Below are 17,260 nucleotides of genomic sequence, written 5' to 3' on the forward strand. Positions count from 1 at the left end.
AAACAGCATTTTAAAAAAATCACTATATCTGCAGGAATATAATTTTTCTTTTAAAATTATGAAATAGAATGGGAAGAAACAAACATGCAGGAGAGAAATGCCAAGAATGTTAAAGAAATTCAGAAATATATAATATAGTATCCAGTCATGGAAACTATATGCCTTTTAACACCTAGTTTCTATTTCCACATACTGTAGCTGGAACGAAACTAAATAAAACAAGCACATATGGTACAGAAGTCTCAATTCTGTTCAATGACTCATGCCCTACTGGTACTTTGCTACTCTTTGCTACTAACATTATACTACTTGAAGAACACCACTCTTGATTGAAGAGGCAATTCCAAGAATCAACTATTTCATATTCACAACAGTAACCTTTTTAGTCTTATTACATTTTTCTTACTTTTCCTATATCAACTTGATTTCTTTCTGCCATTCCCATTCCTCTTTGCACTGCTTTGTTTTCAAACCACAAAGTCAGACAACCATTGGCCTTTGCCCTGCTTATTCTTGAAAACTAAATTTATATTCTAATGAACTAATTAAGGAATGACAACAAACAACAGAGCTTAATAGTTATGGCCCTCAGGAATAAAGAGGCAACATTTGCAGCTACCAAAGCAGAAATTAACATAAGTGTCGATGTCAAAAGATAATTGTCTGAGTTGTGCTTAATTCATGGGTTTTTATGTTAGAGATTTCCCCGGGGGATATAGGTATTGATTTTTTTTCTTTCAAAGACATATTTACTATTTTTTATTTATTTTTCTAGGCTTATCAACTGACTCAGAGTAGTTTATAATCCTATTATAGACAAGCAAGATTAAAACAGCAATATAATCAGCAAGAAACAACTCTATATAAAACATTCCTATGTCAAGAAATTACACTCTTATATAGTCATGTATTCTTACAGAAACTTACTTCACCACACACACACACACACACACACACACACACACACATTCTGTACACCAGAATTTTACAGCATTTGTTTTTTCCTCTCAAGAGAAACTGTGGACCAGATTGACAGCTGGTTTTTTTTTACTCACAATATAAAGCATTTTTTTAAAAATACAAAAATAAAATTGGCAAAGTTGTTATAAAAATAAAGTATGTTACTTGAACACCTGTCTTCAGCAGAAAGACTGAAAAATACATATGGTGCATTTTCGTACACATCTGAAGAAATTTACAAACAATAAACATTACACACACACACACAAAAGTCAGAATGCGACCACCATGGACACAAGTCTAGAAATTCGTTCAACTTTTAACAGCTTCAAAGAAAATACTGCATGCCTACTGGTAGATATTGAGGAATCATGGGGCAGGGGTGGGCTGGGTAGCTGCAAACTGGGTAACAAGGCACATGTTTTGCATGGAGAAAGTATCTTCAGATAGTTAAAAGGAAGATTTTTTTTTCACTCGTTAATCCTTTAGCTACTATGCCTAATACACATAAAAGCCAATGCTAAACAAAACACTAAATAAAATTACTATTTACATTGCCAGGCATCTGCTACACACACACATGTATATATGTATGTGTGTGTGTATATGTGTGTGTGTGTGTGTGTGTGTCAATCTCTCTCTCATATATCTGCTACACACACACACACACATGTATATATGTGTGTGTGTATATGTGTGTGTGTCAATCTCTCTCATTATATATCTGCTACACACACATGTATATATGTATGTGAGTGTGTATCAGAGGTGACGGAAAGTTTGAGTAGTTCAGAGAAAAAATTCTGACTGGTCCCACCCCCATCTATTCTCTGCCTCCTGAGTTCCAGCTGATCAGGAGGAAATGGGGATTTTGCAGTAACCTTCCCCTGGATTGGGGAGGGAATGGAGATTTTACAGTATACTTCCCCTGGAGTGAGGTGGGAATGGAGATTTTACAGTATACTTCCCATGCCACGCCCACCAAGCCACACCCACAGAACCGGTAGTAAAAAAATTTGAAACCGTGTGTGTGTGTGTGTGTGTGTGTGTGTGTGTGTGTGTGTGTGTATGTGTATATATGTATGTGTATATATATATATATATATATATATATATATATATATATATATATATATATATATATATATATATATATAATTATCTCTCTCTCTCTCTCTCTCTCTCTCTCATTATATATATATATAAAATGAAACCAGAAGTTAGGATCTGGAGCATAACATCCAGAGACAGGGTTGTTTCTATTGCAGAAACAGAAACTGATTCTTCTCGATTAACTGTTCGAAATCAGCCCACACATTCTGGGAAGAGGGGGTTGGCCGCTTCCTCCAAAAGTCCCAGGCGGGGCAAGACGTGCCGGGCTTCGGCTCCTACAATTCCGAGCCTTAAGGTAGGGGCCCATGGGATTTGGAGTCCGGCACGTCTGAGGCGACGAGGGGAGACTGGCGGACTGCCTAAGCCACACTCGCGTTTCCTCCCCCCAAGACAGTCGGGCAAGGCAGGGGAAGGCGCCTCTCCGCCGCTAACCAGGCGATGCCCTTGGCCGCAGCCGCCTCCTTGAAGGCGCTCAGGGATCCCGAGGGGAGAAAGGGGTTGCCCGCCCTGCTTCCCCTCGCCCCGTCCAGAGCAGAAAAGCCGTCAAGGCAGAGGACTATGAGCCTTCCCGCCTCTCCCTCGGCTCCGCCACAGCCTCCCGGGCAGCCCTGGAATCCCGCCCGCGAAGGCCTCCCCCACTGCCCGGCCACTCACCCGCACTGGAATCCCATCGCCGGCTCCGGCAGACACCGCGAGCCCCTGGCCGCGCATGCGTACATGTCATGCCTTTTCCTCCCGTCAAGACCGGCACTGTCCTCTTAAAAGCCAGAGACCGCCCGCGAACCTCGTTTTCCCACCCACCCCTCCCTCCTTCCCTCTCCTGCTGCTCCTCCTCCTCCGCGGAGCCACGCCCCCCCTGCTTCATTCTGACGCGCCCGCCCAGCTTCTGTGCGACACGCCCCCAGAAATCGGGAGTCCTCGGACGCGTTTGGTGGCTCGCGCGGTCGCCCCTCCCATTTGACCCAAGGGCGGCCCCTCCCGCAGGCAGGCGCGCGTGCGCCTTTGCCGCGACGCAGAGGCGCAAAGCGGGAAGCGAGCCAGCGACCGAGCGAGCCTTAGCTGGGAGCTACGGATTTGTGTTCGCTTGAAATAGGGATGAATGCAGTCGAAGACTCCCGAGAAGTCAGGGAAGGGTTTCGGACTCGGCAATCTGCCATTGTTTTGTCTTGGATAATTATCGACAGAGCGTCCTTAACATTATTAAGATACGTCGATATTGTTTTTTTAGGTCTGCATTTTATATTAGGTTAGCAAGCAGAGGTCTTCAAACTTGGCCGCTTTAAGACTTGTGGACTTCAACTCCCAGAATTCTCCAGCCAGCATAACTGGCTGGAGAATTCTGGGAGTTGAAGTCCACAAGTCTTAAAGCGGCCAAGTTTGAAGACCTCTAAGTTAGCTGTTGAGCTCCAGATGTGCCAATACAAGCTCCATTACTGTCAGTTGTAATCCAATTCTAGGATGTCCCTGATATGCATCTACAAATATATAATTGCCGAAGAGTAGTTTCACTACTTTATGCTGGATTGCTTTTTAAATTTATTTATTTTATGATTTTTATAAATAAGGTGGCGAGCATATCCTTTCATCTGTTTGCTCCATAACTCCTCTTATGAGGTGAGGTGAGCTGAGAGCGTTTGACTGGCCCAAAGTCACCCAGCTGGTTTTCATGCCTATGGTAGGACTAGAACTCATGATCTGTTTCTTAGTTAGCATCTTAAACTGGCTACTTTACAAACTCCATTTGCCCTATTCAGAGCCCTGCAATGTGTATAGGGCTTGTGATTTTATCTCGGAGCTTTCTAAAGGTAGGTCTTTCTTTATTAAATCACTGCATGATTCTTTGTTCCACAAAAGGACTCCCACTCCTTCTTTTAATTAAGCTGCTTAATTTAGTTTACAAAATCGAGTGCAAGCTTACAACTCTCCTAGACCAGATTATTAAATGATTAAAGTTGTGATTGAATGCATACCTCGATAGCTACACATTAAGAAAATCATAGGACTTCATCAAAATGGTTGCAAAAGAGACTAGAATTTGTACACTCGTGTTTAGTACTTGTTCACATTTACTCAACCTTTGGTACTGCTAAATGTGCTGATGTTGCAGTAAGATTGGAGGACTGTGTGCAAACAGTGCTTATTACTCAATTTCACAGTTTTGCATCATTTGTCTGAGAAATCAAAGCAAATGCTCATACAGTTATACTGTATGCTGTTTCCTGGAAATCATTAAATGCGCATAGGTTGATTACAAGCAACTTGGGGCATGTACTAAATGTTCTAGGCATGCTTTGTATTTTGAATTTCTAATACAAACACAGTCTACTGGACAGGGTCACCCTGAGAACAGATCAAGATAGGTAAACAACAGACCTAGTTTCCCATAAAGTAGATGTCAGAAAAACAATATTTTGCCCTCAGCTTGAAAAAGTGCTCTCCCAAAGCCTCTCTTCCCTAACAATTAGGTCTTAAGCTTTTGTTGAGTGCAGTATTGTGGTACTGTTGAGTGTTTCTCAAATTTGGCAACTTCAAGCTGGTTGGCTGAGAAATTTTTGGTGTTGAAGTGAAATACTGGTGTAAGTAGAACTTCCCAGTTTAGAAAGAAACAAAGGAAGTCTAATAAAATAAAGTCAAGAAAGCGAGCATTGGGGAATAGAAGAGGTTCTGAATCAGGGGTGAAATCCTGCATGTTCAGACAGGTTCTGGAGAACCGGTAGCGGAAATTTTGAGTAGTTTGGAGAACCGGCAAATACCACCTCTGGCTGGCCCCAGAGTGGGTTGGGAATGGAGATGTTGCAATATCCTTCCCCCAGAAGTGGGGAGGAAATGGGAATTTTGCAGTATCCTTCCCCTGGAGTGGGGTGGGAATGGAGATTTTGCAATATTCTTCCCCTGCCATGCCCACCAAGCCACACCACACCCACCAAGCCACGCCCACAGAACCGGTAGTAAAAAAAATTTGGATTTTACTCCTGTTCTGAATGTGTCATATGTGGGTGGACAAGATGCTGTAGAAGTCAATGTATTTGCCAGTTGTGGCAAATATGCATTCCCAATAATTTGTACCAAGAACAGATCAGCGCTTTAAAAATTGTAATACTTAAAACTGTATGCTGTGCAACAGTCCAGATTCAAAAGCGAAAAAGTAATTAAATGTCTTTGACCAATGACCATTTATTTAATGACCATTTGAAATTAGGATGGTTCTAAAAGGAATGACTTAAAACTGGTCCTCGCACTTATGACTGTTGCAGTGGTCACATGATCAAAGTGTGGGCACTTGGCAAACAGCATGTATCTACGATGGTTGCAGCATCTGGGGTCGTGTGATTGCCATTTACAATATTCCCAGGCAGCTACCAATAAAGTCAATAGGGAAAACTGGATTAATTTAACAGCCGTGGCAAAAAAAAAAAAGTCATAAAACTGGGTGTGACTCACTTAACAACCATATAGTTTAGCAACAGAAGTTCTAGTCCTAATTATGATTGTAAATTGAGCAGTAGCTGTAAGAGGTCCTAGCTCACAAGGTTCTCTGGGCTCCTGCTTTTTATCAGTGCTCTGATCAGCTTGCCTTCCCACTGGCTTTTAAATTTGGAGAGTGGAGCCAAAGTCATTGCTTTTGCCTGAAAAATAGAGCATAATACTGAGGGCACTTCCATGGAATACAAAGAGGTTTTAAAGCTCCAGCTTCTAGCAATAGTACTTAGACTTATATACCGCTTCACAGTGCTTTTACAGCCCTCTCTAAGTGGTCTACAGCAGTGGTCCCCAACCCCCGGTCCGCGGACCGGTGCCGGGCCGTGGAGTACCTGGCACCGGGCCGCGCAGCGGCCGGGGGACATGAACGCTGCAGCGCAAAGGCTCCTGGGCCGTGCGCAAAAGCTCCTGGGCCGTGCGCAATGGGCCGTGCGCAAAAGCTCCTGGGCGTGCCCCCACCCCTGCGCGCGCTCAGCGGGCCGCGGCGATAAAAAGGTTGGGGACCACTGGTCTACAGAGTCCACCTATTGCCCCCAACAATCTGGGTCCTCATTTTACCCACTTCTGAAATATGGAAGGCTTGAGCCTGGTGAGATTCATTCTGCCAAATTGCAGGCAACTGGCAGTCAGCAGAAGTAGCCTGCAGTACTGCATTCTAACCACTGCGCCACAGCGGCTCTTGCTAGAAGAAATGGAATTAATCTTTTCCCAATGGCTCAATCTCCAATGATTGAGAACCAACCTTTAGCACAATATGTATTCCAAGAAGAAGAACCAGAGTTGCATAGAAGGCCTATGATATACTGTACATTACGTCCTTACTTTCACTTATTATTTATAAGTACTACTAATGATTTGTGAATCTCACCATCTTTTACTGTCCTAGGAATTTGAGGCCAAAGGTACAGGATACAAATGTTAACAGATTCATTTTAAAATATCTATCAGGGAGGAAAGCTTCTTGTTCATTCACTGCATGACTGAGTTAGTGTTCAGCTACGGTTATTTCTTGGGATGGAATTGTGAAGCAAATAATTCTTAAATGTTTGCTAACGTTTTCCTCCTCTGGCCTGCTAACTAGTCTGTTCATTTAAAACATCAAGATTAATCTCTGGGCCCATGCAGCAAAACATGGGAAACTGCCTCTATAAGGCAGAAACAATCTTGCAGAAATACTTTATATTTTTCCTCCAGATTCAGATGACATAGCATTAACTCTACCCTGTAAAAGTTATTTGGAGTGGAAGAAACAAAATATTAGTGAGGAAGTATAGATGATCTTTTGCACAGATTATCTTTGATTCCTTATTGGAATTGTGCATGCTGGTTTATCTCCAGTGACTTTTTGTTGTAGCCTCAATAAAGCAAACATCAATGCTAACTTACAGTAATTTAAATTTGCATTTGTGTTTTTCTTCTGAGAGAAAGTGAACTTCACAATTTAAGGGTGTAAAGAATCTTTCATACAATTTACTTTGGGCCAGCATGATATCACATATAGTATACCTCTGTAGAAAGAAGAGATATTTCTAAATGCAAGAGAAATCACACTCCAATAACATTAATCTGGATTTCTTCTACTGCACTCCTTATGCAGATAACACTACATTGCAAATCTATCTTTGCATGCTATAGCCAAAATGATTTCCTTTGGAGCTGGCAAATAAAACTATTGTTTTGGAGGTATTCTGTGCATACACATTAATGTCTTTTATTTGGTTCTTGCATGTTAAAGAACATTAAAATATAATAATATATTAATTGCACAATAGTGGTGCCAATTATCTTTCAATTAATAACATCTGTTGCGTCTCTTGGGAAAGACAATTTATATTTTGCATAATTCTGTCATAAAACTAAAGTCTACAACATGTTACTGATATCTACGATAAGGGATAAAATAGTAGCAGTCAATGTATAAAAGGAAATGTGCGTGAAATAATTAATATAGAAATAACTGCTGAGCAATTATAAGTTCATGCTTGACTCTTGTTGGACAGGTAGACAGTTTTATGTAGCATAATAATAGGCCATAATACCGTGTTTCCCCGAAAATAAGACAGGGTTTTATTTTCTTTTGACTCCCCCCCCAAATAAGGGCTTGGCCTTATTATCGGGGGGTGTTATTATTTGGGGAGTCGAACTCGCGATAAGGTTTTCTTTTACAGCGTGTTTCCCTGGACACAATGGCGAGGAAAGCGACGGAGCTTGAAAGGTAAGACCTGCGTCCCGCTTCTCACCTGCCACCCCCAAATTTCATCCCTAAAGGGGGCAGGTGGCTAAGCAAGGGGCAGGAATCCTGCAATGCCTGGCGAGGGGGGGGAGAAGAGACTGCAAGGGGAGCCACGTCTCACTCCATGCGTCTTGCTTTTCTCCTGCCCCACCTGCCACCCCTCTCGATAAAGAGACGGGGAAGGGAAGCAGCCAGGCTGCTGTTGCCATTGGTAGGGTGGGACATGTTGGGTCGCTCGGCCAGCACGAAGAACAGGGAGGAGAGGACATGTCCCCCTCCTTACCACCACCACCCGGCCTTGCCTCAACTCATTTTGGTTGCGCAGCAAGCAACTAGAGGAAAGGGCGGGACCAGCTGCACATGTGTGTAAGTAGTTGGTGGGGGGGGGCTTATTTTGCAGGGGTGGCTTATATTATCGCATGTGCTGAAAAGCTCAATTGGGCTTATTATCTGAACATGTCTTATTTTCGGGAAAACACAGCAATTTATTGTGTACTGTTGACCAGTAGTCCCCTTTTTGGCACCAGGGACCACCTTTGTGGAAGACAATTTTTCCATGGAGGGGGGGATGGTTTCGGTTTCACTTGCCTGCCGCTCACCTCCAGTTGTGCGACCGTGTTCCTAACAGACCATGGCCTGCTACCAGTCTGTGGCCCAGGGATTGGAGACCCCTGCTACAGACGATTCTAATTTAGCCCCTAGTCTCGTCAATAGTGAAGCAAATGCTACCTTCAAATCAGCAAAGACACATCTAGGCAGTTTTCTAGGGCAGTGGTATTTCTCTGACAGGCCAAGTATAGCCTAGCCCCAAGATCACTTGTAGTCTCCTACCCAAATAGTGTATTAACAAGGCCTGATGCTGTTGAGTTTCCAAGTTCAGTCAGTCATCCAGGTGCTGCCACCTTCTGATAGCAAATCATAAACCAGGAGTGGTCAACCACTGAATGAAAGCATAACTTTCCCCCCACAGATTCCCCTTCTTCCCTATGATAAGCGAAAGCCAATAATATCATGGCTTACCTGTAATGTGACGTGTAAACTTAGCTTAAAACGAGATGTCAAACCATTATGGCAATATTGCACTAGTTCTATTTCCAAAGTACATTGTATTGTGAAAAGAAGGTGGAAAATATGATTCACGCAGATTTGTTCTTTCAGTTTTTATAGATTTATGTAAATTTTCTGGCTTTGTGGCTCAGGAAACGTAGGACACGTTAATATTGTCACTTGCTGTCTTTTCATTCTGCAGCATTAAAACCTGTCCCTTTTCTATAGTCAAGCGAAGGCCTCATTGTTAAATGTTTTACGCAACATGGAAAATACAGTTAAATCTCCCTTTGGGTGTGGGGACTTGAACTTTAATCAGAGCAGAGGCTCTGGAAGTGGAATTCTTCTCCTTAAGTATCAGTATCTAGCTGAACTTGCTTGATGACAAAAAACCGAAGCATGATGATTTGTTAGAATCTGGACAGGAGGCTAGGAGGCCCAAGGCTGTAGACTAGACAGGGAAGAAAAAAAAAAATCCTGGAAGAAAATATTGCAAAGCACTTCTGTACTGTTGCAAAACCCCTAAAAGCATGTGTTCATAAAATTCTTGAGAGTGGAGTTTGACTTTACAAGATAATTTTATTGCTCCCCTATGCAGTCTGAATTTAATCTCTTAGCTACTTAGAACCCCATCAGGGATATCCACCCTTGGCAAGTTTAAAACCTGTGGACTTTAATTCCCAGAATTCCCCAGCCACGCTGGCTGGAGAATTCTGGGAGTTGAAGTCTACAAGTTTTAAATTTGCTGTGGCTGGATACCATTGAACTCCATCTAAAAATAAAAATAAAAGGTATGTGTGTAGCAATTCTACACAGGCTGAATTGACTAAACAAGCTAAGCGGTTCCCAAACTGAGCCACAATGAGCCTAGATATTTTAGATATTTTATTATTTCATAAATAGAACTGTCCTAATTCTCCCAGGGGCACCAAGCATACAGTTTGGGAGATGCTAAGGACCCTGTGAACTGAAAATATTTGGGAATTTCTGAACTTAAGTCAAAACCATACAAACCAAATTGTGGCTTAGCATGCTGTATTAATTTGTCATTGCTTTATTTGTTTATTGAACTTGCATGCTCCTGAATTGTATTAGCCTCAGAGCAGCAGCATAGGACAACAGCATAAAAAAATATCATCCAATCAAAATAAACAGCAGTAAATGAAACACAATACTTTTGGTGTTTAATACCTGAAGAGGAAAACCTAGCTTCTGGAGGAAGGCTGTTTAAAAATGTTGGAGCCGTGAAGGAAAAACATTGTTTTCTAGCTCCTGCTCCTCTCACCAAAACAGGGTAGTTCTCATAGCTGATAAAGTCACAAGTCAGCAAACCATAATTCAACACAACTTGTAAAAATGTTAGACATAGAGAGTGGAACAAAGTGGCTTGGAATAGCAGAAAGGCAGTCTTTTCTTTCCGGTTCCGATGAAGCATAGTCCGACCTTTAAGTCTGCATTTGAATGAGAAACTTCCAATCTGCTTTTGAAGCCCATTTTGCCCATTAATCTTCTGCTCTAAAATTACTTCTTCACTATTTTGCACATCCATTATCTCAATAGTGATAATTATAATAGTCTTCTTTGAATAAGAACAATTTATGAAATGTAAGGGACGCGGTAGCTCAGTGGCTAAGACGCTGAGCTTGTCTATTGAAAAGGTCTGCAGTTCAGCGGTTCGAAACCCTAGTGCCGCGTAATGGGGTGAGCTTCCATTACTTGTCCCAGCTTCTGCCAACCTAGCAGTTCGAAAGCACGTAAAAATGCAAGTAGAAAAATAGGGACCACCTTTGGTGGGTAGGTAACAGCGTTCCGTGCACCTTTGGCACTTAGTCATCCTGGCCACATGACCACGGAGACGTCTTCGGACAGCGCTGGCTTCTTGGCTTAGAAACGGAGATGACCTTTACCTTTTACCTATGAAATGTATAGGCCTTCTGAATCCCTATAACTTTGGGCGGCTTACAAATTGTTAAAACATTAAAACAGGAAAACAGCACAAAAGAAAAAAGATGGCAGAGATAACAAACCAGTGGGACAAAAAGAAGAGTAGGGGGCTTCTATCAAGCTCACCAAAGGCCTGGGTGAAGAGGTAGGTTGTCCAGTTTCTGTATGTATCAGGCACAGGGTGGATAAAAATCAATGATTTTTTTAAAAAAAATAAAAAAAACCATTTTTTTATTTAAATTGGATTTTTTGATTTAAATCGGATTTTTTTTTATTTTTATCGAATTTATTTTAATAAAAAACTTTTGGGGTAAAAATCTATCGTAAGATAGTTTTCTATTTAAGATACGTAAATAATTTAGTTTATTCAGCATGAAATGGAGCTTAGTTATGTAGCACAAGGATGTATATTCTGCAACACTGGGACTATCGGTAAGTCAACAGTGGGTCAAAGAGTAGCAGAGATGACAGTTGCTCTTTAAAAATTATGATTTAAATCGAGTTGATTTAAATCAAGCCTTTTTACTAGTGATTTAAATCATGATTTAAATTGGGATTTAAATCAACTCGATTTAAATCAAATCCACCCTGATCAGGCATGGGGGAAAGGCCAGACAAATTTGATCTTGTTCCCTCATTGTCATGCTCTAGATTTTTATTTTTTATTATTTTTTTGCAAGCCCCACAAATGCAATAGTGTAGTAGGTATCAGGTCAATTGCCAATAAAAAAATAATGTGTTAAAACTGTAGAAGGTTGTGGTTATGAAACCAAATCTAATTTTGAAAGTACAAAATCAGATATTCACCAGTTTGGAACAGATATGTACAACATAGTCGGCTGTCTATTCATATGATAAGCCCAGGAAGTCAACTGTAAAGAAGCCAGATTTGGGGATCTCCAGGTATATATATTTCTTTCACTCATTCATGCTTTACAATAATTATAGCACTCTGATTCTGAATTACCAGTAAGCCATTACTTAATCCATACTTAATACTATTAATAAGAATTAACTTACTTTAGCTCTATTTTTATCACTGTAGAAAACCACAAGGTGTCGCTGTTTCAAGTCTACCCAAGAGGACCTATTTTTTTTAACATTTCTCTAAGATATACTGGATCATTAAATCTATGTAGCATCTCCTTTCCTTTTCAGAAAAAGGAAAGTAGAATTCAACCTGCTTTTCGACTTTGCTCTTTTAACCATGGTTTGTGGAAGCTAAGTTCAAATTTTTATAAAACACGACATACCTCAACTAAAGAAGTCGAATAATAGAATGAGGCATGAATCAAGTCAGTCAAATTAAAAGAGTAGTAAGTTTTGAGGGGAAAAAAGCTTTTTCTCCAAACTGTCAGGTATGCAAGTATGTATGACATTTGGCTAAAATCATTCATTATGTAAGAAACTCAAGATGTCATTCATAAAAATACAGTTTTGTGGGGGCCTAATGCAATACACTATGAGGTAGCAAAGTCTTACATCACAATTTATAAATTGTTTAGGAGCCCACAAAATTCTATTTTTTCTTCTTTTCACACATTCTTACAATTATCCCCTCTGGAAAAGTTCCTAAATAATTGACAAACTAATGTTTCTCTTTCACACCAAAACAATTTTAAAAATACTGAACGATGAATGCAAATTTTCTCCCTCCCATCAGAAAGCCTTTTATAATGACCATATTTACAATTTTGGCCAATAAAGGCTGCTTCTTAAGAGCCTGCACACTTTTTTATGACCTTGAAACTAATTATTGCCTTCTTGTGGATTGTGGAGCTTTTCCTATATTTAAAATTATTCCCTTTGTGTTTTCCTAAAAAAAATAAATTGCATATTATAGGGAACAAATAGAGCAGTGGAAGGGTATAGAAAATTTGCTAAATGAATACATCATAGGATCTTTACATTATTCTTTTAGCTATTTGACTAACAAGCAAGCCAGGATCAGTGTGCTAGAGAAAAAAAAGCACACATTGAAGCTACTTTCTTCTAAGTCTGTTTTCAATTGGAAGGACTTAAACATATGCAGAGATCTCTCAGTGACATCAATACAATTTAGAAGAACTTAGGTGTAACTAGAAAGAACCCATTTATTTTTAATAGAGACTGAACAACTTATGACGTCATTCTGCTTGGTGAAATTTAAATTTTTCCAAAAACATTAGCCAGAAAGGGACACACCTTAAAATTCAACCACCCTAAAAATTTTAGAAATTTAAACAGTGGACCGTATTAGTGAGATCTTGGGACATTTTTGGACACGGAGTTACTGTTACTAAGCTCTGCCAAAATCAAGGAGATAAATTGCAACAGTGCAACTGTAGCAGATTTATTTACAAGTAAATCCCAACAGCTAATACAGTTCTGAATTTCTTAAAAAGTACCAGATGTCCAGTTAAGTGTGCCTCACTGATCTCAGTACTGCTGGTTCACATAAGAGTTCTTTTTTTTGCTAGTGTAATCTTTGCAAAGAGATGAACAAAATGATGCCTGAAATAATATCAGATCTGTAGATAGGGACGGATATCCCTAGAACTAGCAGACATTTCTACCAAAGTCATCATAATAAAAGTGTCCCGCTTCCATTTTCATCCTATAGGGATTAAGTCTTGGTATATTTCATTAAGCAGTGAGGAAGTGTAGTTAATCTAATGGCTAATTACCATTCCAATCCCCAGTATAATGTTCTGTTCAGCTTCTTTGAAATTAAGGAAAAGTTGTACATTCACTCTGGAACCAATAACATGCTTGGCCACCCAGCACCCCTTCCTCCTATTTTAGATAAAAGAAATCACAGATGTCTAGTAGCCTTCTGAAACACTTAATCCATCTGAGAAAAATGCATTGAATTGTATCCCCATCACGCACTGTGAAGAAAAAACAAATCTCCTGGTAGAAGGCAATCTCAGATTATTTCTATAAAGCTGCCAAGAAAATTGCAAGTTGTATTCCGGTGAAAGCTTAAATTCCCTAAGTAGAACTGGTGGAGGCTATTTTAGTCAGAGGCATCCTAAAGTTTGGTAGTTGGACTATTATATGTTGGATGAAAAATACAGAACATTCACTAGTTTCACAGATATAGTGGGGAGCTAATCTTCATCCTCCTCATCTAACCATCTGTTCATAATTTTACCCTTCAACTAAGACAGCTGTTCCAAATGCCAATCCAATTATACAGGTTGTGCTGGGTTCACATAATGTATTAAGAACCATATGAGCATACAAGGTTTAATGTATTATATGAACCCAATCGGTGAAAGTTCGGTCACCAAACTAAACATACTCTATGAGTGGATAATATAACGTATGGTAAAAATGAGTCAAGCAAGGATCATATCTAAATTTCTTCATACTATGAATCCAGATTGATTGTTTCAAATTAGAAAGTCTTAATTCTTTTTATTTAAACTGCCAATTCTTAATACTTTGGCTGTTTTAAGACAACCTCTGACCTGACTCCAGTATTATATTTGACTCCAGTATTATATTTAAACAGCCAAATATCTTTATACTTGTTTCAATCCAATACGATTTGTAAGAATTCTTTTCTGTTAATTTTTTGTAAATTTTTTAATGTTAATTGTTGTATCTTGAACAACTTTAATGCATTCAACTAAGACACCTCTTTTTTCCCCCCTTTGACATTATCAAATGTGGGGGGGGGGGAGATCATATATTTTGAATTTGAAGGAGTGCAATTCCTTTACTGGCTGGGGAATTCTGGGAGCTGGTCTACACCTCTTAAAAGTTGCCAAGGTTGAAAAGTCTGTCCTAATCATTATCTTCTTCATTGGTTATTTGAGAGAAATTCATGAGAAGGAAGGGGGAAGCACAATTTATTTATTTGCACAACTGGCCAAGTGGCTAATATTTTCAAGGAGTGAAACCGCTTCTGGATTTTGTTTGGGCAGGGCACCCAGAGAGAAGGCAGGCAAGTCAGTGACAAAAGAATGCCCACTCCCACGACCTACTTGCCTTCCCTCAGTCTCTGTGGGAAAGAATAGATCTAAGGCAACAGTCATAAGTAAGCTGTTTCAATTGCTGCCTCTGCCCACTTAAGACAAGCCAATTTTCTTGTTGCTATGCTGCCTAAAAGAAGATTTTAAGCAAGAGATGCAGGCAGCTCTCTCAGACAACCCACGCCCCTGAATGGGGTGAATGACTTGAGTTTTGCAGTAAAACCTAACCCCTACCAGGGTGCAAAGCAAGTGGCTGAGCAAATCATCTCACACTCTGGGAACATGTTCCACTCCACCATCTCCAAATAAATACCTTTGTATTAAGAGCATAATTATTAAAAGCTCAGATTACGACTGACTCTTCACACCCATCACTTGCTCTATATTCCTCTGCGGGTTATCCTTGGGTTCTTCAGCGGACTCACAATCATAGAGACAGGATTCCCAGGAGGAAGCAGGGAAGGTGAGCATGCACCAGAGACCTACTGCATAAAAAAAAAAAAAAGCTCCCCTTAATCTCAACTGAGCCTTGTGAATACTAAATCCCTTTCCCATATCTGGGATTCATCATATCTGGGATCTCTGGTGGTCTTTTTAGAATAATTTCACATGCTCACACATTTTTTACATTGTCCTTCAAGAAAACCAAAGAAAGCAAGAACAAAAAAAAAAAAAAACCACAACCCAATCTTAACCAAGCAAACAAGCCAAAGGTTTAGAAGAGGACTCCCATCTAATTTTATACAACTCCATAAATAATCTCGGAAGAATCCTCTCTCAAAAGGCAATCCCCTACCTATCCATTCAACTCTTCTTTTTCTTTTCTTTTTCATTCTATGCATTCGAGGTTTTCTGAAAGTGAATCCCATTGAGAATTTATAGAGAGGTGGAGATGACTGCTTTGTTGGGACCATACAAGTAGCACACTTAATAATCACAACCACAATAATAACAAAATAATAATAATAATAATGCCTCCGCTCCCTCCAGGTCCAACCCACCTGTGTGCAGCAACGGCTCGCCTTCAAACCTCAATCGCCGAATCGGTAGCTCTGGAAGGCAACAGTTCTGGAGATGCGCCTTTAAACCAGCCCCGCCGCCTCGGCTGCTACTCGAAACCGGTGAGTGGCAGCTCCCTCTGCCCTGTCAGAAGCCGGTGCTTCGAAGCCTCGCCCTCTTATCTTTTGCCGCCAATGAGCGAAGCGAAATGAAAAAAAAAAGGGCGGGGGTGGTGTGAGAAAGTGACGCCGCGTGGCCAGAGAATGGGTGGCCAATTGGCGCTTCTCTGAGGCCCAGGCCGGTAATGGAGTGCGTGACGTCAGAACCCGGCGCCCAATAGGAGTCCACTGCTGACTGCAGGGTGAGGGTAGTGCGGCTGTAGGTCCTCTGGTGAGAAAGAGGAGACGGTTGCTTAGCAACGGGAGGAAGGCGCTCTTCTTATCTGAGCAGAGAAGCATCGTGTTACTCCTCCAAGGGGAGGAAGCTTTCATTGGGAGGGGGAAATCAGTATGAGAAAAAGTTAAAAGTTCTGGTGATAGTTATTTAAAAAGTTAGCTTCCTTTCGTTGGACATAAGCAGCAACTGTTAAACCTGACACAAAGATGGAGCAAAACATACTGATTGGGAATGATGCTGTTGGTATTAATGATTCTCAATGATGTCACATTGGGGAAATTTCTCGTAAAAACATTCAAAAGGTTCTCTTCACTTCCTCACATCTTCAGTTTAAAAGACAATTGGTGCTGCATGGAATGAGCCTATTGTGACCATGTGGAAACTCTTAACACATCTTAATTACTTCCAATAAAAAAGGAGCTATTGGCTTGCAGTCCTCTTTTGTAGATTTATCCACAGCAGTTTGTCTGCTTTTGGAAGCAGTTTGTTGGGAAGAATATATTTTGATATTTGAATATGTTTTGATATTTTGAAAATATTAAATGTCCAGCATCTTAGCTTTGTGGAAAGTAATGATAAATTTGCATTATTTATTCAATTATTTTAATTCTATTCTTTTATTATTTCATTTATATCCTATCTTTAAGCTTACATAAATATTTGACAGGCAGGCACATAAATAATTACTCCTGAATATAAAGTTAGCAATAATATTCTACTTCATAGTTTACTCTTATCCTTTGCTAAAAGTAGAATATTGCTAACTTTATATTCAGTGAAAATATTGTGTTCTTGTGGGCATGAGCAAGAACTATCTCTAAGAAATAATACAAAGATTATTTGGAAGTGGAGAATACTTACTTTGTGTGCCAAACAAGCATAATACAAGTTGTAAGTCTATTTATAAAATTAAATTTATCCCGAGTAAATTATTTTTTGTTGCTTTTAAATTTAAATATCAAACCTGGCTTAATCTAGGTATTTATCTCCTTCAAATGCTCTGTTTTAAGTGTCTTAATGAAACAAAACATCATAAGTAGTTCTAATTTTGTTTAGTAACTGAATTTCTGACAATGTTACTTTCTCTAATCAGGAATTAGTTGTTGTTTTACCAATAATGAACAGG

At 40.0% G+C, this 17,260-nt stretch overlaps 1 protein-coding gene across 3 annotated transcripts in view; it reads right to left on the reverse strand.

Moving 5' to 3' along the window:
- Positions 1-15,874, reverse strand: part of HMGCS1 (3-hydroxy-3-methylglutaryl-CoA synthase 1) — a 28,020-nt gene extending 12,146 nt beyond the window's left edge. The window contains exons 1-2 of one of the 3 annotated variants that reach the window (XM_034440828.3): positions 15,741-15,866; positions 15,053-15,224 (exon numbers count right to left, since the gene is read on the reverse strand). In XM_034440828.3, coding sequence (XP_034296719.2) covers positions 15,053-15,069 — 17 coding nt within the window. In that variant the 5' untranslated portion in view covers positions 15,070-15,224; positions 15,741-15,866. Of the gene's footprint in view, positions 1-2,727; positions 2,942-15,052; positions 15,225-15,740 lie in introns of those variants that run through there. The other 2 variants (XM_034440829.3, XM_034440827.3) reach the window with 2 other exon arrangements.
- Between the last annotated feature and the right edge of the window lie 1,386 nt (positions 15,875-17,260).

This window comes from Pantherophis guttatus, chromosome 2, assembly GCF_059756535.1.
Source record: "Pantherophis guttatus breed Tessera chromosome 2, ASM5975653v1, whole genome shotgun sequence".
In the NCBI taxonomy this organism is placed as follows: Eukaryota; Metazoa; Chordata; class Lepidosauria; order Squamata; family Colubridae; genus Pantherophis; species Pantherophis guttatus.